Source organism: Solanum tuberosum, unplaced genomic scaffold, assembly GCF_000226075.1.
Source record: "Solanum tuberosum cultivar DM 1-3 516 R44 unplaced genomic scaffold, SolTub_3.0 scf00555, whole genome shotgun sequence".
Lineage (NCBI taxonomy): Eukaryota > Viridiplantae > Streptophyta > Magnoliopsida > Solanales > Solanaceae > Solanum > Solanum tuberosum.
The window spans coordinates 91477-117881 of record NW_006239476.1 but is presented as its reverse complement, the minus strand read 5'-3'; the positions used below and the strand labels follow the sequence as shown (position 1 = coordinate 117881).

At 32.0% G+C, this 26405-nt stretch overlaps 2 protein-coding genes across 3 annotated transcripts; both read left to right on the top strand.

Moving 5' to 3' along the window:
• The first annotated feature begins 1897 nt into the window (after positions 1-1897).
• Positions 1898-6447, top strand: LOC102592212 (methyltransferase-like protein 13). Its single transcript, XM_006365435.2, has 7 exons — positions 1898-2170; positions 2245-2341; positions 2446-2584; positions 5229-5311; positions 5440-5574; positions 5751-5855; positions 5957-6447. The coding sequence occupies exons 1-7, from the start codon at positions 2097-2099 to the stop codon at positions 6083-6085; spliced, it is 762 nt and encodes a 253-aa protein (XP_006365497.1). The 5' UTR covers positions 1898-2096; the 3' UTR covers positions 6086-6447.
• Positions 6448-9179: 2732 nt separating this feature from the next.
• Positions 9180-16083, top strand: LOC102591652 (probable E3 ubiquitin-protein ligase ARI2). Of its 2 annotated transcripts, none has more exons than XM_006365433.2 (7): positions 9180-9664; positions 10102-10134; positions 10224-10503; positions 10988-11468; positions 13579-14127; positions 14200-14366; positions 15851-16083. In XM_006365433.2, exons 1-7 carry the CDS (start codon positions 9545-9547, stop codon positions 15991-15993), a joined length of 1773 nt encoding a protein of 590 aa, XP_006365495.1. In that variant the 5' UTR covers positions 9180-9544; the 3' UTR covers positions 15994-16083. The 2 variants fall into 2 exon arrangements, with proteins under 2 accessions (XP_006365495.1, XP_006365496.1); XM_006365434.2 differs by having other exon boundaries at positions 15784-15943.
• Positions 16084-26405: the final 10322 nt, after the last annotated feature.

Below are 26405 nucleotides of genomic sequence, written 5' to 3'. Positions count from 1 at the left end.
ATTTTCTATTTTATCATTTGAAACTTATTAGCTTTGATAGTTTACACTTGTCCAATATAAAAAAAACTAAGTAATTGATCAAATTAGTTAATCAAAGTAAATTAAATTGTGTTTGTATTGAAAATTTGACTTCAAAAGAACCTTAAATAAGGATACAAAGATAAACTTACCTAATTTTTTAAAGAGCATAAAACCTAAAATAATGACATAAAAATAGAAACGGAGAAAATAATATTTTAAATTATAAGTCCACCAAAAGAAAAATTGACTTCCTTAAACAGCATTGACTATATTGACACATTGTGTTTTGTGTTAGAGGAAGTGTCCAATAATATTAGGTTCTCTCACTAATTCATTTTGCCTTATTTAGGCTGTGTTTAACATTTTTCAGAAATTTTTTTAATTTTTTTTATATTTGATTAATAAAAAAAAAAAAAAAAACTTTTTAGAGAATAAGCTTCTTAAAAAAAAAAATAAATTTAACTTCATTATTTTGTTATCAAGCATCTTCGTTTTTATTTGCTTGTTAGTGTTTTTTCTTTTTTTTTCCAATACGGTTGTTGGAACTTTCGCATTCCAGTGATCTGGAGCTTTCTTATTTTTTAACAAAACAAATTTATTTATTTTGAGGCTACAAAAGAATTGGGGATATAGACGTGGAATTTTTATAAATTGAGGAATTATTTAAGAAAAAAATTGATGGTTGTACAAGTCTTATTGTGGACTCAAGTAGGGACAAGATCCACGGTGGTGACATCCAAACTTGTCGGAGAGATCTAAGTCGTTGTTCATTCAATAAGAAATCAATGGATGCCACGTGTTTACATACTTTTTGTCCTTCCTATACTATCTACCGTAAAACCTTACTAAATTAATATTCGGTAAATTAATAATCTCTCTAAGATTAATATTTTTCTCCAGTCCCGATTAGGATCAATGAAAAAATCACACATTTTGATAAGATAATATATTTTCAAGAGATTCCTATATAAAATATATCATCCCATTAATATTATAAATTAATATTTCTTTTGAAAGTACAAATATATCTAAGACAATTTATTAAAATATGATTCTATAGTGTTTTGTTTTTTGTTAAAGTTTAATTCTAGTTGAAGTTCAACTCTAACTTTTGTTATTGCATCCAAAAGTTCTGGTATTGTCTTTTCAAACTGCACTATAAAATTGTGAAGAGTTTTAAATGTTATAAGTGTGTCCTTACGCATCACTTGTTACAAAGGTATTATATCATTATCAACATTGTTTTTTCCGATGATATCCTCAATTTCTTCTAAGCTTTAGACTTCTGAACATGTATCATTTTCATCTGGGTCATCTAACATGTTATTGACGTCTATTTTATTGCGATAACTAAGATCATTAATCATGACCTCAAGTTCTTAAATGACGTTTCAAATCCCTTGAGATTTCGATCCCCCAACGAATTTTGCAGTGTTGAAAGCAATTTGACATTGTTTCTTGTTGAACATTTATTGTCCAAATCGGGATTGCAAAATTGATAGCATCCAAAACATTAATCTTTACTTGATCTGTTTGTCCCACTTCATAGTCATCTAATGTCCTATACTAAAATATGTTGCGGTAATGCATCTTGAAAGCTCCTATTATTTCAATATTTCCAATATCACAAGGTTGAATCTCAAAACACTTTTTAAATTAATAAATATTAATTTATCAAATAAATAATACCTCTATAAAATAATAACATTTGATAATTTCACGAGGTTTTTCTGTATATTTTTTGTTCACGTGACGAAAAGCTATATAAATGAGTGTTTGATTATATGAAATTTAAAATAATAATTTTATTTTTAAAGTGAAAAAGATACTTTGACGTAAACAATATAAATAATTTTTAACACAATTATTTTGTTCAATTTCGTATTGTTGAAAACCTTTTTAAAAATCTGCAAATCCTTACACTTCCGCATATTTTCAATATATAATGAGAGGGAAGGGTAATATGATTAAGAAGTTGGAAATAAATCTCTCAGATTGTCCAAAAAATTAAAATGAATAATTAGAGAATTAAGGTTTAGGGTTTTCATCAAGGAAGCGCCCCCATTTTCATCGTCATGGACCGGCCGGAGCCGGAAAACCCCGACGTCCTTCCTTCTACAGCTTTGGCATATCTTGATCGGAACTACTGGTAAGTAAGTAGCAGTATGTTCGTTCTTTAGTCCAATTCGCTTTCTCCTTTTAATCTCCCTTTCACATGCTCAGGGATAAGAGGTTCGCTCAAGAGGAACACTACGAATGGTTCAAAGATTACTCCCATTTCCGTCACATTGTTCTTCAACACATTAAACCTCAATCTTCTGTAAGTTTCTCTCTGTCTGTCTAATTCAATCTACTAAGTCTTGACGTTGAAAATAAGGGAGTATTTATTGTAGAAGTGGAACTTAGTTTTAGCTGAGGTGACAGGTTTTGGAGCTAGGATGTGGAAATTCTCAGTTGTGTGAAGAATTATATAGAGATGGCATTACTGAATTGACCTGCATTGATTTGTCTCCCATTGCAGTGGAGAAGATGAAACAAAGATTGATAAACAAGGGATACAAAGGTATGAGAGAATTTCTACTTGTTCAAATTTATGCTATTTGATTGGTTGCCTTAGCTTATGTTTGGCTGTTATAGAACAAATTGGTTAGTCTTTTTGTTGTTTGATTGCCTTAGAATATGATTCTATTTGACATGTGAATATTTTTTATATACAGAGGGCCAGACATGATTAACTATTTTCCTCTTAACGTTAAGGCAAACAGAGGAGGTTACCAACTAGTAATGTAGTTCCATCTTACCAATAGGAAGGAGAAAGAAAGGAGAGGATCATTACCTTTCTGCTTTATTTTCGTTACTCAAACTGATAGTCTATTTTCTTTATGAGTTGATCAGGGTCTAATGATCTTTGGACTTTCCTTTGGTTTTATTCTATTTTGACCAATTTTATTTTTTTTATTTGTTGATGGGCAAACGTTTTATTCATTGCCAAAGAATGCCATACGAAGATACTGATGAATTCCCTTTAGCTTTTTTACCTCTTCCGCTCCATCAGAAAACTGTGCCAAGATTACACATTAGTTGTTGTAGCGTTTACTCTAGTAGGAGCCATCAATGCCAAAATAACAGTTATTGGCGCTGATCCTTTATTCTGTTTTCTCTTTAGAACTTTGCCTTTGCCTTTGCTTTGATTAGTTTTAGTGTCTGATTGGTAACGTTGGGTTGGCATGCTGGGACATCTTGGTGTAGCCATTGAATCCTCTACAATAGTTTTGTTTACGCATTTTACTCCCATTTCCTTTCCTTCAATCCGCTTGTTAGAGTTCGTAACTTCTGAACTACTCTGTGTGCTTAACGGTGTAGAATTAGCTCCACAATTTGACAGTTCTTGTTTATCTGCACCAGTACCATCATGCGCTACGCTTGTCAGTTTGTGAACAGTATTTGCACCAAAATTTAGAGCGTCTTCCTTAGGAGTGAGTAGTGTCCTCAAAGTGCGAGATAAGCCCTTCTCAGTAGGAGCTGAGCTTTCTTGAGACTCAATCTCAGTTTCAATGTGTTCTACATCATCTTGGGAATCACACGTTGTTTTGTTTGCCCCGGCCAATTTGTTAGCTTCTCTGTGTTTCAGGTTTTCTCTGATGCCTTGTTATGTGCTTTCAAGATCTTAAATGCATCCGGAAAATCACGAACTGCAGACACTTTACGTCTTTTTGGAAACCGACAAGGGTACACCAACAAACCAACAAACATAGCTTGTTTAGCAAATGAGGATTTTCCGCATCTTCTAATGCATTCTCTACAATTGGAACATTTTCAACCATTGGAAAACTGTTATTATCATACTCCCCACATTCAAACTCGCCAATGGCTTCTTTATGCTTGATAGCCTCATCATGGAACTCCAAATCTACATCAGATTGTAATACTGCCACTAGTTTGACCGCCACCACAGGCTCTTGTTTCTCAAATTCTTCTCCACTCGAGAATGCACCTACCACGGGATCAGCTAAACCTCCTTGAGACATAAAATCAACCTTCAAATGTTCGTGACATTCATCATTTGTTTCTACATCACCAGATTTCCCCACGCAATGCTCTTGGTATTTCTTGTCAACTACTTCATAACTCTTAAGATCCTTTGGAAAATCACGAAGTGAGGAAACCATACGCCTCTTCGGCTTAATCCTATCACATTCTCTTGTTTTTAACTCATTTACCATATCAACACAATCTCCATCACCCACCTGAAAATTTTGTTTAAGCGTATCTACAACCTTAATCACATCTATATGCTCAGTGCTTCCACACTCATCAACACTTCCTATCTGAACAATTTGTTCACCATCCTTCTTATCCCCTGAAATCTCATAACCTAATGTTGAATCCGCATTTCGTTCACAAACAACAACTGGCTCACCATAGACTAACTTTTCTCCAACTGTTCTTAGAAGGTTTTGTGGAAATTGTTTATTTTGACCAATTGAACTGTAAAATTAAAACATTTTTCGTTAGCTTAAGTGGAGTGTGATGGATGATCCTTTGTATGAAGATTGAGGTCTCAGGTTTGAACCTAGGTTCTCATTGCTTGCCCACTCTAGATAAATTATTCGTTAATGCCTAAAAGAAAAAAAGATAAACTTAAACAATGATGGCATATAGAAGTTAGGAGGAGTTCTCGAGTAAATATAATATCTTCTAAGAGAGAAAAAGGAGCAAGAAGATGCTAAGAATCAGGTAACTTTTGAAAGTTGATGGTAACTCATATGTGCATTGCTGCATTATACACAAGCTTGTCCAACCCTTGACTCTAAGCTGCCTGAACATTCTGTGTAATAATTCTTTTTCTGGTTGAGATAGTGTCTTCACAATTTTCATGCTTATGAAATGTTCTGTGCAAAGTCAAAAACAGGTTTTGACGAGGAATTTCTATGGTAGCTTAGCCAACATTTTTCTGAAACTAAGATTAGATGACAGAGAGTTGTGTTTTATAAGAATATTTGTTTATTATCATCCCATCCGGAGTTTAAGAAATTTTCTGGCTACAAAAACTTAAATAATAGTATTCGCATTTGGTGATTCCAAGTAAAAGAGTTCAATTGTATTGGATAAAAGAAGGTTAACACATAACAAAAGTTAATATGTCTGACAAATTAAGGGTGTTGAGATGCTCCACTGTTGATGTTTTATGTTATCAATGTCAACAGAAATAAAAGTGCTGGAAGCTGATATGCTAGACCTGCCTTTTGAAGATGGATGTTTTGATGTGGTTATAGAGAAAGGAACAATGGTATTATTAGAAGTTTTATTTTGCATGTACTACCTAGTGCAGCAGACTGCCAATCATTTTTCCTTTTCAAATGATCAGTTAATTATATGTAAGTTTTTGAACTTCATTTATATTGTTTGAAATTGAAGGATGTGTTGTTCGTGGACAGTGGTGACCCCTGGAATCCACACCCTGCAACAGTGGAGAAGGTGATGAAAATGCTTCATGAAATTCACAGAGTTCTGAAACCTGAGGGCATATTTATATCCATCACATTTGGCCAGGTATTAAGAGCTTTTTCTGCTTTATTTTTTAGTTTTTATTTGTAAATAGTAAGAGCAGCAGGACGTAACCAACACCTTATCTCTTTTCTATCAATTCCCTTACTCAAAGCCTGTTTTTTTTCTCCCTTCTGTTGCTAAACGCCTCTAAATTGCTTCATTTTGCTTTTGTTGGCCAGCCACACTTCAGGCGCCGGTTCTTTAGTGATCCTGAGTTTACCTGGTCTATTGAGTGGAACACTTTCGGAGAAACATTCCACTATTTCTTCTACGTCTTGAAAAAGGTAAGTTGTAGGTCCAGAAAAGTTGTCTCGCTCCATATGATGTTGGCTTACCTAAAGGGTTTTAAAGTTAGATACTGAATTGAAGTACTAAACTAATACAGGGACAAAGATCATTAGAGAGCGAGGAGTACAGGGAGAAAACTCATATACCATCAATATCTCTATACCATGACGAATTAGAGGGTGAAGACTTTTTATTCAGAACCAACATTGATGAGATGGAAAGCTAGAAGTAAAATGTAAATTGCGACTCGCCACCCAATGCTTTATTATGTTTTTTGTTTTAGGACTGGGATTTTATATTTTAAAAAAAGTAATTTTTCCATCCATTTTTAACAATTTGGCTGTACATTCTGGTTGTGGTTAACAGCCAGACGCTCTAACCAACTGAGCTACTCCAGCTTCTTGTTATTGCCATCTCATGAAGAGTAATTTGACTGGGGCTGGAACTTGGAGGAATACGCTCTTTCTCATCCATTCAGGAGAATAACGGGAAGTGAATAGTAGTTAGGGATGGATGTAGACCCATAAGGTCATCATGGGAAACCTGACTATCATTCTGAAGAACCAAAATTAAGTTTTATCTATTCAATAATGGGAAACCTGCAGCAATTGTTCTTTTTCTTTCTATAAGAAATTAGCTATGGGAAGTAGATAAATTTCTTTTCAAAAAAATATAGTTGAAATTAATTATACTATGTTACTCCACTTAAATTTTCTTTTGTGATATCGTAACAAGTTTTAATATAGCAAGTTGTTGCATAAAATATAGTGAGGTGCAAAAGTCGTTCTTGATGTATTAAGGAGCAGATTATCAGTCCTACTCAAGTTGTATTATCCTCTTTACCTATTATTCAACACAAAATTACAGGTTTGTGTTATGTTCCTTTGCTTATATTCTTGGCCATTAAAAAATGGATAGTTATTGTTCTTCAATTTCTTAGTTCTAATTGCTAGTTAAATTATTTCTCGATTTCATTCCTTCAAGTCATTAGAGGCTACAAAACTTCTAGTCTAACAGTGGTCGCATGATTTGCAAATACAGTAAAACTTTACTGAATTAATACTTGATAAATTAATAATCTTTCTAAGATAATATTTTTTCTGGTTCTAATTTAGGCCAATAAAAAGAATCACTCATTTCGATAAGATAATATATTTTCAAAAGACTCCTATATAAATATATGTTCCCATTAATATTATAATTTAATAATTTTTTGAAAGTACAAATATATATTAAACGGTTTAGTAAAATATGATTCTATTGTGTTTTGCTTTTTGTTAAAATTTAAATTTAGTTGAAATCCATCTCTAACTTTTCTTGTTGCATCCAACAATCCTGATATTGCCACAACTGTAAATCTTTTTGAGTGCATGTGGAATGATATCATTTGTACCCTCATAATGCTTTACGTATTTGATTTGTCATTGTTGATTTTGTGACATTTTAAATGAGAAGCCATTTTTTGATATTATTTCAAGAATTTTCCTATATTGTGTATATAGTTAATTCTCTCATCATCATCATCATCATCATAGATCAATTAAAAAATTTATATGGTCTTTAAAATTTATATGTTGTTAATTATTGTGATTTATAGTACTTCATCATTTTAAATAATATATGTTACTTCCTAAATCCCAACTTATATGACAGTGATGATAGAATTTCAAAAGTCACCCAAACATTTTGTATGTCTTTAAAATATTTTAAGTTGCTAATTATATAAAACAATTCTAAAATTGCTAATCTTAAAGTTAATATTTCTACTAAAACTAAATATGAAATAATCTCATGTTTTATTATGAAATTATAATTCAATTGTAGGCAAACCACCGCTAAGGCTTTGAAATAACATTGTTAGATGCAGGCATATCGACAAACAACTCTGCGTCTGGTTGCTTCTAATACTAAAGCAATCACCACAATTATAATATAAACAAATCTTAAATTGTTATAATTCCACTAAAAGTAAATATGAAATAATCCCACGTTTCATTATGATATTATAATTCAATTGTAACCAAACCACCGCTAAGACTTTGAAATAACCTCGCCAGATGTAGGTATATCGACAGACAGTTGTCTGCGTCTAGTCACTTCTGGACGCTTCTAATACTAAAGTAATTACCACAATTATAATATAAAACAATTCTAAAATTGTTACGTTTCCACTAAAAGTAAATATGAAATAATCCCACGTTTTATTATGAAATTATAATTCAATTGTAACCAAACCACCGCTAAGACTTTGAAATAACCTTGTTAGATGTAGGTATATTGACATACAACTGTCTGAGTCTGGACGCTTCTAATAGTAAAGTAATTACCACAATTATTACATAAAACAATTCTAAAATTGCTAATGTTATAGTTAATATTTTTACCAAAAATAAATATAAGACAATAGCTTTTTATTTTTTAGTTTTTTAACTGCTACTATAAACTATAGAATCCAATTGTAACCAAACCACCGCTAAGACTTTGAAATAACCTCGCCAGATACAGACAGTTGTCTGCGACTAGTTTCTTCTGGACGCTTCTGATACTAAAGTAATTACCACAATTATAATATAAAACAATTCTAAAATTGTTATGTTTCCACTAGAAGTAAATATGAAATAATCCCATATTTTATTATGAGATTCTAATTCAATTGTAACAAAACCACCGCTAAGACTTTGAAATAACCTCGCCAGATGTAGGTATATCGACAAACAACTGTCTGCGTCTAGTCGCTTCTAATACTAAAGTAACTACCACAATTATAAGATAAAACAATTCTCAAATTGTTATGTTTCTACTAAAAGTAAATATGAAATAATCCCATGTTTTATTATGAACCACCGCTTAGACTTTGAAATAACCTCGCCAGATGTAGGTATATCGACAGACAGTTGTCTGCGTCTGATCGCATCTAATAGTTACCACAATTATAACATAAAACAATTCTAAAATTGCTAATTTTATAGTTAATATTTTTACTAAAAGTAAATATAAAATAATCTCATATTTTATTATGAAATTATAATTAAATTATAACCAAATCGTTGTAATTCTTTGAAATAACCTAGTTAGATGCAGATATGTTAACGGACAACGGACGGTTTCTGACCATTTTTATAAATGGAAAAGTAATTACCACAATTTATAATATAAAAACAATTCTAAAATTACTGATCTCAAAGTTAAATTTTTTACCAAAAATAAATATAAAATAATAGTTTTTTTAAAAAAATTACTACTATGAACTATAAAATCCAATTTAACAAAGTCACCGTTAACTAAACAAAGGGGGATACTGACAATCTTCTCCACATCAAAACGCGTCGTTCTGTTAAATTCTTCCTTTGTAAGCCTCTCCAACGACGTCGTATGACTGTCCCAACTCCAACTCTAACTTGGATTCCCAGCCTCAGCTCCGGGAGAAGCTAAAAATAAGTAAAGCCCTTTTCCCATAAAATTAAAAAAAAACACAGAAACATACATATTTTTCTCTATATCCTCTCGCCGGCCGGAGATATACCTCGCCGGGAAAACGACAACTTTACTCAAGGAATCTCCGTTTTTCTATATCATCTTCGGTGATAAGCTGATTGGAAAGCTCGAATTCTCTCTTCGATCCATCTGTTTTTTGATTCATACATTTTTTTGGGGGGGTTTTAATCTGTGCAGCGGCGGTAAGTGAATGGAGGATTACGGGAGCAGCGACGAAGATATATATTCGTCTGATCAAGAATCTTACGACGGACTCGAGAATGAGGAGGCTGATTCTCAATGGGGCTCTTCCACAGGAAATTCCTGCAAGGTGCTTTAGAATCCCTAGAATTTTTCTTTATGACTGATTTTTTAGTTTAATTGTTTCGTGTTTTGTGTTGAACCTATAATTTTGATGATCATGTATGTGATAGGAGTAGTAATTTGTAATTTCAAACATTTAGGATTTTAGGTCAGTAAGTATTTGTGTAATTATCTTGCTAGTTTGGGATTAGGGCATAGTTGATTGATTGAAGTTTAGGGTATTTACCAGCCTTTTTTATTTATAGGTTTTAAGCTTTTTTTTTTGCAAATTTCTTTGTCTAAACTGTAGTAAAGAAAGTGTCTTTGAAATTACCACCTTCAATTAAGGTGGGTTTTCTGTGGATTTCAATTGAATGCTTCGCCATTGTTGTTGGCTCCCTTTTTTTATATTCTTTGGCCCTCACATTATAGGTTTTGTTTGAAAATTTACACTTTGTTTTACAGGTAATCACAAGGGAGTCTCTCTTGGTGGCACAGGTAAGAAGTCTTGAAAAGTTTTTCTTGACGCTTGAGGTTTGTATTGTATTGTTCGTCTTAATATCTCAGATGTTTCATGATTGTGCTAGAGAGAAGATTTGCGGAGAGTGATGGACTTGCTCTCACTAAGAGAACACCATGCAAGAACCTTGCTCATTCACTACCGTTGGGATGTCGAGAGGTTGTTTGCGATTCTTGTTGAAAAGGGAAAAACTTGCTTATTTGCTGAAGCAGGGGTAACTATTCTAGAAGAAGTTGATGTTGACTCGTCTGTGTCTTCTTCGACTATGATGTGCGGCATATGCATGGAAGAGGTAGCGGGGAGTGAGGTCACGAAAATGGACTGTGGCCACTGCTTCTGCAATGACTGTGAGAACTAATTCTTTGAGTAGTACCACCTATTTATTGATTCCACCAGATTTCATTCTACTTCTTATAAACTTGTTAATCTTGAATTTTTGGCCTTCTGGTTCTAATTAGTAAGTAGCATAAAATACAATTTTGTTGCGACTGTTTTTAAGATTTATGAGCAGAGGGTCTATGGGAAACAACCTCTTTACCTCTGAGGTGGGGGTAATGTCCACGTACACTCTACCCGCCCAGACCCCACTTTGTGAGACTACACTGGGTATGCTGTTGTTTTTAAGATTTATAAGGTTTTTGCTTCTATATCAAAAGGTGTGTTCTTTTTATTTTCAAATGGTTTCTACATTTGGTTTCTTTAAGACCTGTCTAACTAAAGTAGTTCCAGTGTTCTCCTTTTTGTTACATGCTAATCAAATTGCAATCTTTTCTGCCTACTTATTTTCATTTTTGTGCTGGAGATAGACTAATTCTTATTTTGTTTGTTTAGGTTGGACAGAGCATTTTATTGTGAAAATAAAGGAGGGGCAGAGTAAGAGAATAAGGTGCATGGCTCATAAATGCTTTGCTATCTGCGATGAAGCTGTTATCAGAAAGCTAGTTAGTAAAAGGCATCCTGATTTGGCAGAGAAATTTGATCGGTTTCTCCTTGAATCATACATTGAGGACAATAAAATGGTGAAATGGTGTCCAAGTATCCCTCATTGTGGGAATGCTATACGGGTAGAGACCGATGAGTTCTGTGAAGTAGAATGTTCATGTGGTTTACAGTTCTGTTTCAGTTGCTTATCAGAAGCACATTCGCCTTGTTCTTGCTGGATGTGGGAACTTTGGATCAAGAAGTGCCGAGACGAATCAGAGACTGTTAATTGGATTACAGTTCACACTAAGCCTTGTCCAAAGTGTCATAAACCGGTCGAGAAGAATGGAGGTTGCAACTTAGTTAGCTGCATTTGTGGGCAAGCATTTTGGTGAGTTTATTCTGGATGTCTATTTTGTACCTAGATTTCTCTTAACTGAAAGCTTATTCTGATGTTATTGATGAACAAACAATCTGGATATATGTCAACACCGTTGGTGCTCCATTTGCAGAGATCATGGCTTGATGGCACAACTTTTTGTTTTACCCTAGTACTTTAAAAACTGGAAAACCCTTAAAGATTGAGACTCCTTTTGGAATTTTAGGATCAGGGTCGGATTTGATGCAATACTTTCTGTTATAACTGAGATATCCCTGAGGATTAGTGGTGCACAGACCGAAACTCAGCGGACAATGGCTCCACTCCTCTGTCCTTCTCCACTTAAATACCATACTTTTATCTGTGGCAAGGTTTGAACCCGTGACGTGCTCTTAACTCACACATCACTCGCTGCGTTGCACTGCACTCTTACCACTAGACTAAAGCCTGGAGGCGATCCAAAATTTTAATCTAGTTTGAAGTCAACTTATATCTAGTTTAACTTGAGTTGTATTGATCTTTGCTTGGAAGAATTTGGATTTCTAGGGCTCACTGCCTTCTCTTTAGTTGAGGTTCCTTTTTTTTTTTGGATAAAGTAACTAATTTTGTTGATGATGGGAGAAAAAGAACTTCAGAAATATACCAAAAGTAGGAACCTAATTTTGATTCTCTATGGAAGTTAACTACTTATCTATACAAGTAGGAATGTTGTGGATGTACCACACAACATTGACAACGACGCGTTAGTGGCGGGGACACCAAAACGAAGCTGATCCTCAAGTGTATGATGCCATCTTTTTTATTTGATGAAGTAAGGAGATTTCATTAGAAGGCATCAATAAGATGCAAGTGTACGATGCCTTTCTCAACCCCTTCAAATGCTCTCATATTCCTCTCTTTCCAAATCACCCACATTAGGGCTGAGGGGCAACATCCCACGCGTTGAATCTTCTCTTTATTTTCCCAAAAGACCATGGTACAACATCCCAGTATTTAATTAAGGTTTCTTAAACTAGAAATTCTAGACCTCACACTTATTTCAACACTAACAATGTCTAACCAAACCCAAAAGGTTCATGTCAGCACATGTAAGTATACCAACAATAACTAAACATTAGTCTCAATCAGTTGGTATCTCCTGTATATATACTTAGTTTACATTGTGTTCTATGCTTTACTAAGTCTGCATGAGGAAATTATATGCCTTTTGAGACAGCTTTTCCTCCATGTAAGTTTAAGTTTATTTTGTTCCCATATTAATGTCTCCAATGATCATGGTGTCAGTGCTATGAGCTTGTGCATTTGGATGTTTGTGTAAGACATGACTTAATCATCTCAACAATCTTATCTCATTCATCCGTATGTTTCTACTTGCACTATGTCATACGTGATGATTTCTATTGTTGTCTAGTCTTGAATGATTGCACATATATCTTAGTCTGTTCGCACTGCTATAACATTTATCTTATGGGTATGGCTTGATTTAGTGGCCAATATGCACACCTATTTCCATTGTTAGTCTTACAATTGTTACTAGGATTTTCTCTACACTAGGTATTCTCTTATCACATAGTACTCCCTTAGCATCCTTCATTTCAACATGATATTATTCCTAAAAATGGAGTCTAAGTACCTTAATTGTATACATTTTAGGCACTACAACAGTACAACCTTGTCTAATCTCACTTCAACCTCATTTTTGTTATACTGGCTAAACTTGCAATGCTTATATTGTCTTACTTGAACTGTGTTGAGCTATATCATTGTCTTTATATGGACTGTGTAATGGCTTCCAAAGGGGTTTATGAAGATTTTATACTCACTCCACCTTAACTTTAGAGTTTTGAGTTGGATGTTCAAATTCTTTTGCCTGGCGCGCATATTCACACTCTTTTAAGTTTGAGTGTTGTTTTAGTTACCTTTATCTCAAAAAAAAGTTTGAGTGTTGTTTGACCCATTTCGTTCCAATAATCAACAGTTTGGGTTTCCTAACTTTAAAAATTTCTCTACATTCTCTCATATGTTTGAGTGTTGTTTGACATTACTTATGCCAGCACTAAAGGGAATTTCTTCTTTCTCAGTTTAGTTGGTTGATCTTGTTACATTTTTCTTTGTGCTGTAGTTGGCTATGTGGTGGAGCTACTGGCCGAGATCATACTTGGTCAAGTATCGCTGGTCACAGCTGTGGTCGTTATAAAGAAGATCAGGAGAAGAAGTCTGAACGGGCTAAGCGTGATCTCTATCGCTACATGCATTATCACAATCGTTATAAAGCTCATACGGATTCTTTTACACAGGAGTCTCGTCTGAGGGAGACCATAAAAGAAAAGGTAGCAATTTTGGAATCAAGGGATTCAAGATTGAGAGATTTTAGTTGGGTTACAAATGGACTTTATAGGCTTTTCAGATCAAGACGGGCTCTCTCGTTTTCATACCCATTTGCATTTTATATGTTTGGTGATGACTTATTTAAGGATGAAATGACAAATGAGGAAAAGGAAATAAAACAGCATTTATTTGAGGACCAGCAACAGCAGCTTGAGGCCAATGTTGAAAAGTTATCAAAAGTTTTTGAGGATCCATTTGATGGTTTTGAAGAGACAGAGATTATGGACATGAGGATGCAAGTCTTGAATCTCTCTGTGGTAACTGATACACTATGTAAGAAAATGTAAGTAGACATTTGGATGTCCTAAGTTATTGGTAGTTTTAGTGAGAAACTGATGTTAATGTTGATTTTCAGGTATGAATGCATTGAGACTGATTTATTGGGAGCTCTACAGTTCAGTAGTCACAATATAGCTCCATACCAGTCAAAGGGCATTGAGAGAGCAACAGAGCTTAATGGAGGCCGGAACACCAAAGCAAACAACAACATTACATGTCAAAAATCCCATGACCAGACAAATGGTGAAGTTTCCATCCTCTCTCATGCCAGAGTACCTATGTAGATCAGTCATCTCTTCCTACTGGGGTGTGGTAGTTTATTGTGTCTACCTTACAGTTTTCATTGCTTTTGCAAGTGATAGAAGTACTTTACATCATCTCATAGTTAACCACATCAAACTTATTCCCCCAAAAAAGGTTACCCCACACCATAGAACGGTAGTATGTTTTTGACTTGCGTGGGAATGCTTTAATTTAAGTGTTTTAGACATGCTATTAGTTGTTTAGGAATGTTTTTTACTTTTAAGTAGTTTAATGCTTTGCATCATCATCATTCAGTTGAGCTGGTGGACTGGCAAACTGTGTCAAAGGGAAGCAGGTTGCCTTTCTTTAGTTGTTATCTTAGAGAGGGGCAACATTCTATGTTGCTGCTGTTTAAGGTAGTGGGTGCTAGTTGGAGTGGTCAGAGAATGGAAAAGTAGCCTTAGTCTCAAGCTATAGATTGCTGAAGCTAATATGAGAAGTATGTTTAATTAAAAGAAATGCCATGATTCGTAAATTTTACTTTTTAAAAAAAAAAGGAGAGAGAGAGAGAGAGAGAGAAAGAGAGAGAGAGAGAGAGAGATGTCGTGATTGGTTGTTGCCCAAAGTCCCAAACCGTTTCTATTCTCTAGAAGGTCCCTATCTCCAGGAACTAAACCTATGAGAGAACTTGGCACTATTGATGATGGTCTTTGATTATTTTATGTGATGAATTTGTTAAGCATCAGGCAAGAGCTAGGTCGTAATTTGCAATTTTGCAAAAATAATATACTGTTCTAGTAACTTAATTGGTTGACCTGTGATTGATCAAGTACTAGACAAGTTTTCTGGTTATGTTGCAATTTCACCCAACCAAGCATATGAGTTCAATATTATAATTCTGAACTGTCAGTGTTGAAAACGTCTCCTCTTATTTCATCCTTGCAGTCGTCCACAATGAAATTAACTCATGTACTAAATTGTAGTGTTAAATCTCATAAACAAATTTGCGTTTTACATTCGAGAACTATTTACTTTCTTATCCATATCCATAAAGCATCTTCATCAGTTTGTTACCAAAAAACACTTTAAGAACTATGGTTCCAAACATTAACAGTCACCATCACCATACAACAGTTTTTACCTTCCATATAAGAATTCTATTAGATCTTACTCAGTTCAATATTACACTACTAATTTTGTAGAGAATCAAATCAATGCAAGTTATGTGAAATGCCTATTTTCTTTAGAAATGCTTCTGTTCTTGCCTACGTTCCCTCTTCTCCCTTATTCTCTTTTGCAGGATACATCTTCCCTCTGTTTTTAAGGGGGGGGAGGGTTTGATTGGGATGTACAGTGACTGTTTATCTAAGTTTGTTTCCTTTATTTTCATTTCTTTTTGTTTGTTTTGGTAATGCAGGTTGTACATTATAACCAGAAAAAAGAGTTGTATTTGAACATTGTACTGCTTCTTGTACATCTTGCAGGAGGTTCCATAGAATTGGTTCATCCATCAGGTTGTGGAACTTCAGATGAGAGTGGATGCTCCTCAAGGAAGCGTACAAGAAAGGATTCCGGTGGTAGCTTTTTCGATCTTAACTTGCCTGCTGAGCTCATTGATAGGAATTGACCTTATTGAGTTGCTAGTTATTTTGAACCAAGTGTACAGCTCTGAAAAAAGAAAAAAGAAAAAAGAAAAAAGAAAAAAGAAAAAAGAAAAAAGAAAAAAGAAAAAAGAAAAAAGAAAAAAGAAAAAAGAAAAAAGAAAAAAGAAAAAAGAAAAAAGAAAAAAGAAAAAAGAAAAAAGAAAAAAGAAAAAAGAAAAAAGAAAAAAGAAAAAAGAAAAAAGAAAAAAGAAAAAAGAAAAAAGAAAAAAGAAAAAAGAAAAAAGAAAAAAGAAAAAAGAAAAAAGAAAAAAGAAAAAAGAAAAAAGAAAAAAGAAAAAAGAAAAAAGAAAAAAGAAAAAAGAAAAAAGAAAAAAGAAAAAAGAAAAAAGAAAAAAGAAAAAAGAAAAAAGAAAAAAGAAAAAAGAAAAAAGAAAAAAGAAAAAAGAAAAAAGAAAAAAGAAAAAAGAAAAAAGAAAAAAGAAAAAAGAAAAAAGAAAAAAGAAAAAAGAAAAAAGAAAAAAGAAAAAAGAAAAAAGAAAAAAGAAAAAAGAAAAAAGAAAAAAGAAAAAAGAAAAAAGAAAAAAGAAAAAAGAAAAAAAAACCAGCTATTCTCAGAGAGTTGAGATGATAGTTTAACAGGTGATTGCATTTCACTGCGTCATCCTATTCCGTTCTTCAAATTTTTTGAGATGCCCTGGTAGAGGACAAAAATTACCTTAAAAAGTCGTTAGTTTTGGTCCAGATTTCAAATGTATAGCCTTTATTTGGCTTCTTTGGGCTAGGTAGTTTTGTATTTTCTTACTGTCCCTTCCCAACACCCTCCTGTGAGCTCCTCTCATTGTGCACTCTAAACGGGCAATGCTCCCTTGGAACTTTTGGTTTCAAGTCCATTATGGGAAATATATTTGGTGAAATTTCTACGTCAGTGTTGTTTTCTCTCTTATTTAGATGTCTCCTAATGCCTCTTTACATATTTGACGAGATTGATTTATGTATATTTCTAGACCTCCAGCATGATTTCTAACTAAATGCTGCAATTTCCCTGGAGATACAAATTTGTATCCTGCACAGTGAGTTATAACTAGTTTAACAACACCATGTATGTATGTTGGCTGCTAGCCTAGTGCAACCTTCTTCCTCTGTCTTGGTTTGGGACCTGAAATATGAGTGAATTTACACAGGTGGAGTTTTAGATTAGTCTAACAATGTTGCAACATGTAGGAGGAAGAGGAAGAGGAAGGGGAAAGTTCACTATATTGAAATGCTTTACAAAAAAAGGTTTGTATACATGCTAAGAAAATAGATAATTCTAGAATCATACCAACTAAATGCTTTCGCACAACATGCACCAAAGTAACATAGAAACAATGCATCTAATCACATAGGTATCCTAAAGGGCACATAATTATTAATAACATCAAAATTCATGAACTTTAGTGTATATAGAAATAATAAGAGAAAAAGCCCAAAATAGTTCGTTATCTTTAGGTTAAGGCTCAAAGTCATCTTTGAATTTTCACATGGAGCATTAACAGTCCCTCATGTTTGCAATATTGGTGCACTTCTAGTCCTTCTTCAATTTTTTGCCTATTTTTTAATGTTGATTTGGTCCACAATTTTATGTATGGAATGTTCAGCCATATTTATATATGTTTATAAAGAAGGTGAGAAGAAGAACACCTTATTCTATTCAATAGAAATATTATTGTTTCTAAACTAAGAACATCTTAACATATGACGTTGCAAGAAAATTATTTTTTGTACTATTGCATGTGAAATCAATGTGATTAACCTTTTGATTTTAGCTGCAATAGTGTTTATACTAATCAGAACAATATTTTCTTCTTCTCACCTTCTCTCACATCGAGTTATTATTTCTATTAAATACATAAAAGACGATTAAGTATTCCATACATAAATTGTGGATACAATCAATGTTAAAAAAATTGGCAAAAGTTTAAGGGAGGTTAAAAATGCACCAATATCACAAACATGAGGGACTATTAGTGTGGAAATTCAAGAACGACTTTAAATATTAACTAAAAAATCAAAGACTATTTTAGATTTTTTTCGAAATAATAATAATAATAATGATAATAATGTTTTTGGCTATTTAATAGCATAGCATATAAAAAAGAGTCCTATTTGCTATAATTCTTATCTACAATAACCTAACTCCTCGATATGCTGAAATTGTGGTCAATATAAATTTATGTTGGTGCCTGTTATTCTCAACGTCTAGGTCCTAAGACACCGGGTTTTCCTAACACACTTTAATTACTATGCGGTAAAATATTTATGCAATTAGATCACTTATAACAAGTAAATTTCTGTTAAATTTGCACATGCAATATGTTTTGGTAAGATTTCCAATAAGTCTTTAGAACGTTCTTTTCTAGATTCACACAATTACAAATACAGCACAAAGTGTACATTTATCTATGCATTATTTTTATTAAAAGAAAATATGGTTTTATTTTCTTATCTTCATCTAAACAAATATGGTATCCAAAGAAACAAAATAAAAAATATACGTAGTATTTATCAGTTATAGTTTCGAGAAAAATAAATAAATTTTCTACTGATTGAGCATCTTTCTTTATCTAACCCCAGATTCTCTCTTTATTATTACTATTCATGTCCCCAATTTCCCATAGTCCAATTGTTGTTAATAAATTCAACACATCATATTGGTTACTCCCTCTGTTTCATTTTATTTGATCGTATTGATTTGACACTCTTTTTTAAAAATTATTTTGTAAGTTATCAAGAGATCTAAATTCTTAGAACCAAAAAAAAAAAGAAGGAAAAGTTGGGTTCTTACAAGATGCTAAGTTCTTTGATAACATTATTGACATAAACTTTAACATCAAGAGTCAAGAGATATTACATGTAAATTAAATAATATAAGATTTCTCATATTATCTTACACTAAATAAAGAAATATAGGTTAAAACAAATTCTAGAGCAAAGAAAAAGCAAAGTAGTTCAATACCTGGAAACGGAAAGTGCTAACCCTGAAAAAAAATGTAACAAAAAGATTATAAATAATGGAAGAGAGATAAAAGAAGTTACTCTCTATAGAGAAATTGTAGGAGATATTTGATTCAGTTTCAGAAAATTAAGGAAGAATTATAGGTACCGTTTCACAAAATAAAATAATCTATTAATTTTACAAATTCACTGTTTTAAAAATAATTTTTATTTTTAGTGTATTAAAAAAAGTAATTATTCTTTTTCTATTTTAACCTCAATATTAATAATTTTTCAAAATATAAAACTAATGACTATTTTAAATATCAATTAATTTAATTTTAAAAATTAGTAAAATTAACATTCAAAAAGTATAACACAACAATTAAAAGTGGTAGAAGAGAGTAACTTAAAAACTACCTTTTAAAAAAAAAAAGTCAAATAAACTTTTAAGTGTGGCGTTATATAATGAAGCTCTTATCTATATAATTGGTCTGTGAGTATGTGGAAATTAATTATTAGCACTTTGGCTTAAAATAAGTAAAGCCCTTTCCCCATAAAATTAACAAAAACACACATACATATTTTTCTCTCGCCGTAAAAACACGATCCATTTTTCTATATCATCTTTGGTGATAAGCTGATTGGAACGCTCGAATTCTCTCACTTCGATCCATCGGTTTTTTGATTCATTGATCATTTTTTTTGGGGTTTTCAATCTGTGCAGCAACGAAAAGTGAATGGAGGATTACGGGAGCAGCGCTGATGATATGTATTCATCTGATCAAGAATCTCACGACGGACTCGAGAATGAGGTGGCTGCTCCTCCACAGGAAATTCCTGCAAGGTGCTTTAAAAACCCTGAAATTTTTCTTTATAACTGATTTTTTAGTTTCCTTTTTTTGTACATGTTGAACCTAAAATTTTGATGATCATGTCATGTATGTGTGAATATGTGATAGGAGTATTAATTTAAATAATTTAAAACATGTAGGATTTTAGGTCAGTAAGTATTTGTGTAATTCTCTTGCTAGTTTGGGATTAGGGCATAATTGATTGATTGAAGTTTAGGGTATTTACCAGGCTTTCCTTTATAGGTTTTTAAGTTTTTTTTTATAAATTTCTTTATCTAAACTGTAATAAAGGCGCAAAGTGTCTTTGAAATTACCACTTAAAAACAACAACATACTCAGTGTAGTCACAAAGTAGGGTTTGGGGAGGTAGAGTGTACACCCTAGACACTACCCCACCTCATGATAGATAGAAAGTCGTTTCCTATAGACCCTCTGCTCATAAATCTTTAAAAAAGGCCAAAAATTCAAGATTAACACGTTTATAAGAAGTAGAATTAAATATGGCAGAATCAATAAAGAGGTGCAGGTTCTACTCAAAGAATTAGTTCTCACAGTCATTTGCAGAAGCAGTGGCCACAGTCCATACCCTAATCTCTAAGTAGCAAGAGAATTACACTAATACTTACTGACCTAAGATGCTATTGTTTTAAATTACTACTCCTATAACATAACATACATGATCATCTATCAAAATTGTAGGTTCAACACAAAAAACGAAACAAATAAACTAAAAAATCAGTTCATAAAGAAAAATTCTAGGGTTTTTAAAGCACCTTACAGGAATTTCCTCCTTGAGAATCAGGCTCCTCATTCTCGAGTCCGTCGTAAGATTCTTGATCAGACGAATATATATCTCGTAATCCTCCATTCACTTATCGCCACTGCATAGATTAAAACCCTCCAAAAAATAATGTATGAATCAAAAAATTGATGGATCAAAGTGAGAATTCGAGTGTCATTCCAATCAACTTATCACCCAAGATGATATAGAAGAACGGAGTTTCCTTGAGTAAAGTTATCATTTTCCCGGCGAGGTATGAGAGGATATAGAGAAAAATATGTATGTGTGTCTCTTATGTATTTAGGAGAAATAATAACTACGTGAAGTCAAAAGAAGAACATCTTGTTCTATTTGATAGAACATTGATCCGCTGGACTGGATGAGCAACCTTCTATCTATCCGACCTCTTTACCAATACTAGAATGGCTTGCTACTTTCAATTAGAAAAGAAAGACAAAGGAGAAAGGAGTTGTTCCCTTCTAGTAACCCCGCCGCGGAAGCGAAGAACAACTGTTTTACTTTGAAATGTTGCAAGAAAAGGAATTTTTGAATAAAACAATGCAATAGTACAAAAAATCTTTTTCTTGCAACTCATATTTCTATTCTTAATTTAGTCGTAATAATATTTGCCTTTGGCTGTTTAATAGCATAGCATATAAAAAAGAGTCCTAATTTCCTATAATTCTTATCTACAATAACCTAACTCCTCCACATGCTGAAATTGTGAACAATATAAATTTATATTGCTGCCTGTTATTCTCAACATCTAGGTACTTTAATTACCACACCATAAAATATTTATACAATTATATCACTTATAATATATAATTTTTGTTACAAATATTTTATGTGACTTAAAATCGTCATCTAGGTACTTTAATTACCACACCATAAAATATTTATACAATTATATCACTTATAATATATAATTTTTGTTACAAATATTTTGTGTGACTTAAAATCGCTGGTTTTAAAATTTTAAGGGGCACATGCAATATGTTTTGGTAAGATTTCCAATAAGTCTTCGTAAAATATTTATATAATTAGATCACTTATAATATATAATTTTTGTTACAAATATTTTGTGTGACTTAAAATCGCTGGTTTTAAAATTTTAAGGGGCACATGTAATATGTTTTGGTAAGATTTGCAATAAGTCTTTAGAACGTTCTTTTCTAGATTCACACAATAAAAAGTACAGCACAAAGTGTACATTTATCTATGTATTATTATTAAAAGAAATACGGTTTTGTTTCCTTATCTTTATCTAAACGACTATGGTATCAAACGAAACAAAATAAGAAATATATTATTTATCAGTTATAGTTTCGAGAATAATAGAATTAAATAAATTTGGTACAGATTGAACATCTTTCTTTATCTAACCCCAGATTCCTTCCTTAACTAAAATATTACTATTACTATTCATGTCCCCAACTTCCCATAGTCCAATTGTTGTTACTAAATTCAACACATCATATTGATTACTCAATAAAGATAAGTACTCCTTCCTTTTTATTTTACTTCATCACATCGATTTAACACTCTTTCAAGGATTTTTTTAAAAATTATTATTTTGTAAATTATCAAGAGATCTAAATTCTTAGTAAAACAAAGAAGGAAAAATCGGGTTCTTGAAAGATGCTAAGTTCTTTGATAACATTATTGACATAAACTTTAACATGAAGAAATATTACATGACTATGCATATATTATATATAAAAGGGAAAAAGGATAAATATATCTCCGAACTATCATAAATGGTATGCAGATACCCTTCATCATACTTTTGGGACATTGGTGCCCTTGCCGTCCAAAAACTAGAGCATATATACCCTTTATACTAACGGACATACACGTGTCATAATCTTTATTTGCCGATTAAATATCGGATCGACGGATAAGATTTAGTCTTCCGTTAGAGTGAATGACATATATGCTCTAGTTTTTAGACGACAGGGGCATCAATGTCCCAATGGTATGACGGAGGGTATCTGCACACCATTTACGATAGGTCGAAGGTATATTTGTCCTTTTTCCCTATATAAAATTTCTCAGATTATTTTACATGGAAGAAAGAAACATAGGTTAAAAAAAAATTCTAGAGCAAAGAAAAAAAGCAAAGTAGTTCATTACCTGAAAATGCAAAAAGGAACTACTGAAAAATGCTAATGGAAGGGATCCTAACCCTGAAAAAAACATAACAAAAAGATGATAATTAATGAAAGAGAGATAAAAGAAGAATATAATGATATAGTAAGTCAAAGAAAAAAGGTAGAGAAATTGTAGGAAATATTTGATACGGTTTCAGAAAATTAAGGAAGTTACATGTACCGTTTCACAAAATAATTTTTTATTTTTAATATATCGATAATTTTTTTTATCTTCAATATTAATAATATTTCAAGACCTAAGATTAATGACTATATATCAATTAATATATGATATTAGTTCAAGTTGTATATATAATTGAAATAGTGAAAGGTAATAATCCTTCAATTTGCCTTAAAGAGACAAATTATTTATTTGTATTAGATTGAAACGTGACTTATTGCTAATCATAATTAGTTTGGAATTGATTGATCAATTGAGTGGAAGAGAAGAGAATTCACACGTAATGCAAGAGTTAGCTATCTTATTTTTTAAATCGAAAATTTATATTAATTATTTGAATATATTATCTTTGAAGTAATTAGATGTGAGCCAGGGAATAAACGAGGAGTGGATGTAGTTAAAAGGTAAACATGAAGTAAATTTTAAGGGTAAAAAACTATAAAGTTACTGTAACTAATATGAACTTATAACTTTAGAATATAACGAATTCAATTTTGAATTCGCATATTAGCTATAGCTATTAGCTAGGAGTTAGCCCCACATAAGAATATATCAAGCTAAATTAATGATATTGTTACCCTATCAATTCGAGTTTGAGCATTGGGTATGGAAAAAACCCTATTGGGAGTGTCACCCTCGAATGAGCCCTGTAGAGTGTGATTTAAATTTAATCGTAGCTCTAACGTGGACTTTGGACATCGGGCATGAAAAACAAAAAAAAATAATTTCCAATAAGTCTTTAGATCACTTATAATATGTAATTTTTGTTATAAATATTTATGTGACTTAAAATCGCCGCTGGAATTTTGTTTTAAAATTTTAAGGGGCACATGCAATATGTTTTGGTAAGATTTCCAATAAGTCTTTAGAACGTTCTTTTCTAGATTCACACAATTGCAAATACAGCACAAAGTGTACATTTATCTATGTATTATTATTATTATAAGAAATATGGTTTTGTTTTCTTATCTTTATCTAAACGACTATGGTATCAACGAACAAAATAAGAAATATATTATTTATCAATTATAGTTTCGAGAAAAATTGAAATAAATAAATTTGGTACAGATTGAACATCTTTCTTTATCTAACCCCAGATTCCTTCTCTTTAACTAGTATTACTATTATACTATTCATGTCCCCAATTTCCCATAGTCCAATTGTTGTTAATAAATTCAACACATCATATTGATTACTCAATAAAGTTAAGTACTCCTACCGTTTTATTTTACTTGATCGTATCCATTTAACATCCTTTTAGGATTTTTTTTAATTAATTATTTTATAAATTATGAAGAGATCTAAATTCTTAGTAAAACAAAGAAGGAAAAGTCGGGTTCTTGAAAGATGCTAAGTTCTTTGATAACATTATTGACATAAACTTTTAACATCAAGAAATATTATAGGACTATGTATATATTATATATAAAATGTCTCAGATTATTTTACACGGAAGAAAGAAATATAGCTTAAAAAATATTCTAAAGCAAAGAAAAAAGCAAAGTAGTTTAATACCTGAAAATGCAAAAAAGAACTACTGAAAAATGAAATAGTAAGTCAAAGAAAGAAGGTAGAGAAATTGTTGGAGATACTTTATACTGTTTCAGAAAATTAAGGAAGTTACGTGTACCGTTTCACAAAATAATTTTTTTTTTATTTGTTATTTTTAATATATCGATAAAAAAAAATTTATCTTCAAATTAATAATATTTCAAGATCTAAGATTAATGATTATATATCAATTAATATGAATGGCGTGGTAAAAACTTATATTAAATTTTTCAAAAAAAAAGTGAAAATTTTAAAGTGGACTAACAAAAATTAACCTTAACTTGTGATACTCATCCTAATGTGTTGGGAGTTAATCGAATCAGCGGTAAGTGTGGCATCATATGAGATGATCATTAATGAAGCTCTATTATCTATATACTTATGTTTTTATTAATTGGTCTGTGAGCATGTCTGTCACTTCCTTTAAAAATTGTTAGCACTTGGCTTACCGGCAAGACCTATGGTTTTTTTTATAATGATAGTGTGTATCTCGATTAAATATCGAATTACTTTTTATTATGAAATGAAAAAATAAGAATAACTTACATAATAATGTATCTCGTGATTTTCTCCTATTTTATTAATCACTAAACTACATTACCATGACCTAGGTTTTCTGCTAGGATCATTAGCTAATATTTTACATATTTCTTGTATTTATTTTTCAGTAATTAAATTAGAATGGATTTTTGTAAATAGCTTTTTCGTTTTACTGTTTGGCAAGTTACTTAAGGTTCTTATATTTTAGACGAATATATGAAGTTACTTGTTTTTTTGTTCTAGACATTTTAAATAAATACTCTTAATTAGGAATAAGTCAGTTTATGTATCTTGCTATGATATTAGTTCAAGTTGTATATATAATTGAAATAGTGAAAGGTAATATTCCTTCAATTTGCCTTAAAGAGACAAATTCTTTACTTGTATTAGATTGAAACGTGACTTATCGCTAATCATAATTAGTTTGGAATTGATTGATCAATTGAGTGGAAGAGAAGAGAATTCACACGTAATGCAAGAGTTAGCTATCTTATTTTTTAAATTCAAAATTTTTATTAATTATTTGAATATAATTATCTTTGAAGTAATTAGATGTGAGCCAGGGAATAAACGAGGAGTGGGTGTAGTTAAAAAGTAAACATGAAGTAAATTTTAAGTGTAAAAAATTATAAAAATACTGTAATAAAATATGAACTTATAACTTTAGAATATAACGACTTCAATCATAAAATCTCTGAGAAAGTAAAAATTCTGAATTTGCATATTAGCTATAGCTAGGAGTTAACCCCACATAAAAATATATCAAGCTAAATTAATGACATTGTTACCCTCATTAATTCGAGTCTCGACTAAAGCCACAAAACCATAGGTAAGAAAGTGATTGTCGTACCAATATGGGTTGTGGTGCATCGGTAGAAGTGTTTCATCCTTAATTAGAGGTCTCAGGTTTAAGCCTTGGATATGGAGACAATTCTGTTGGGAGTGTTACCCCCGAATGGGCCCTGCAGAACGCGATCCAAATTTAGTTCGAACTTCAATGTGGGCTCTGGACACCGGGTGAAAAACCAAAAAAAAAAAGTGATTGTTGTAAGGTGAGGCAATGAGTCACACGTGGGCGTTGGTCATCGATGTGTGCACCAAGAAAGTATTCACCCTTTAAACCAAAGAATGCATGTTTGTCTTTTCTCTTTCAATATTTGTTCATCATCACTTTACAACTTTTAGAAAGAATGTCGTCTTTTCTTCTTTCAATTCACTGTTAAGTAATCATCCAAAATGCACATTGTCCCATGCATCTTACTAGCTGTGACACAATATATACTTTTCGGTCGTCGCATACTAACAACATTCTAATTCTATTAGAATGTTGATTAATCTGAATTCACGTCGCGTCACGTAAAATTATTATATGAAAAAAGTTTTTTTTTAACTACCACAAGTT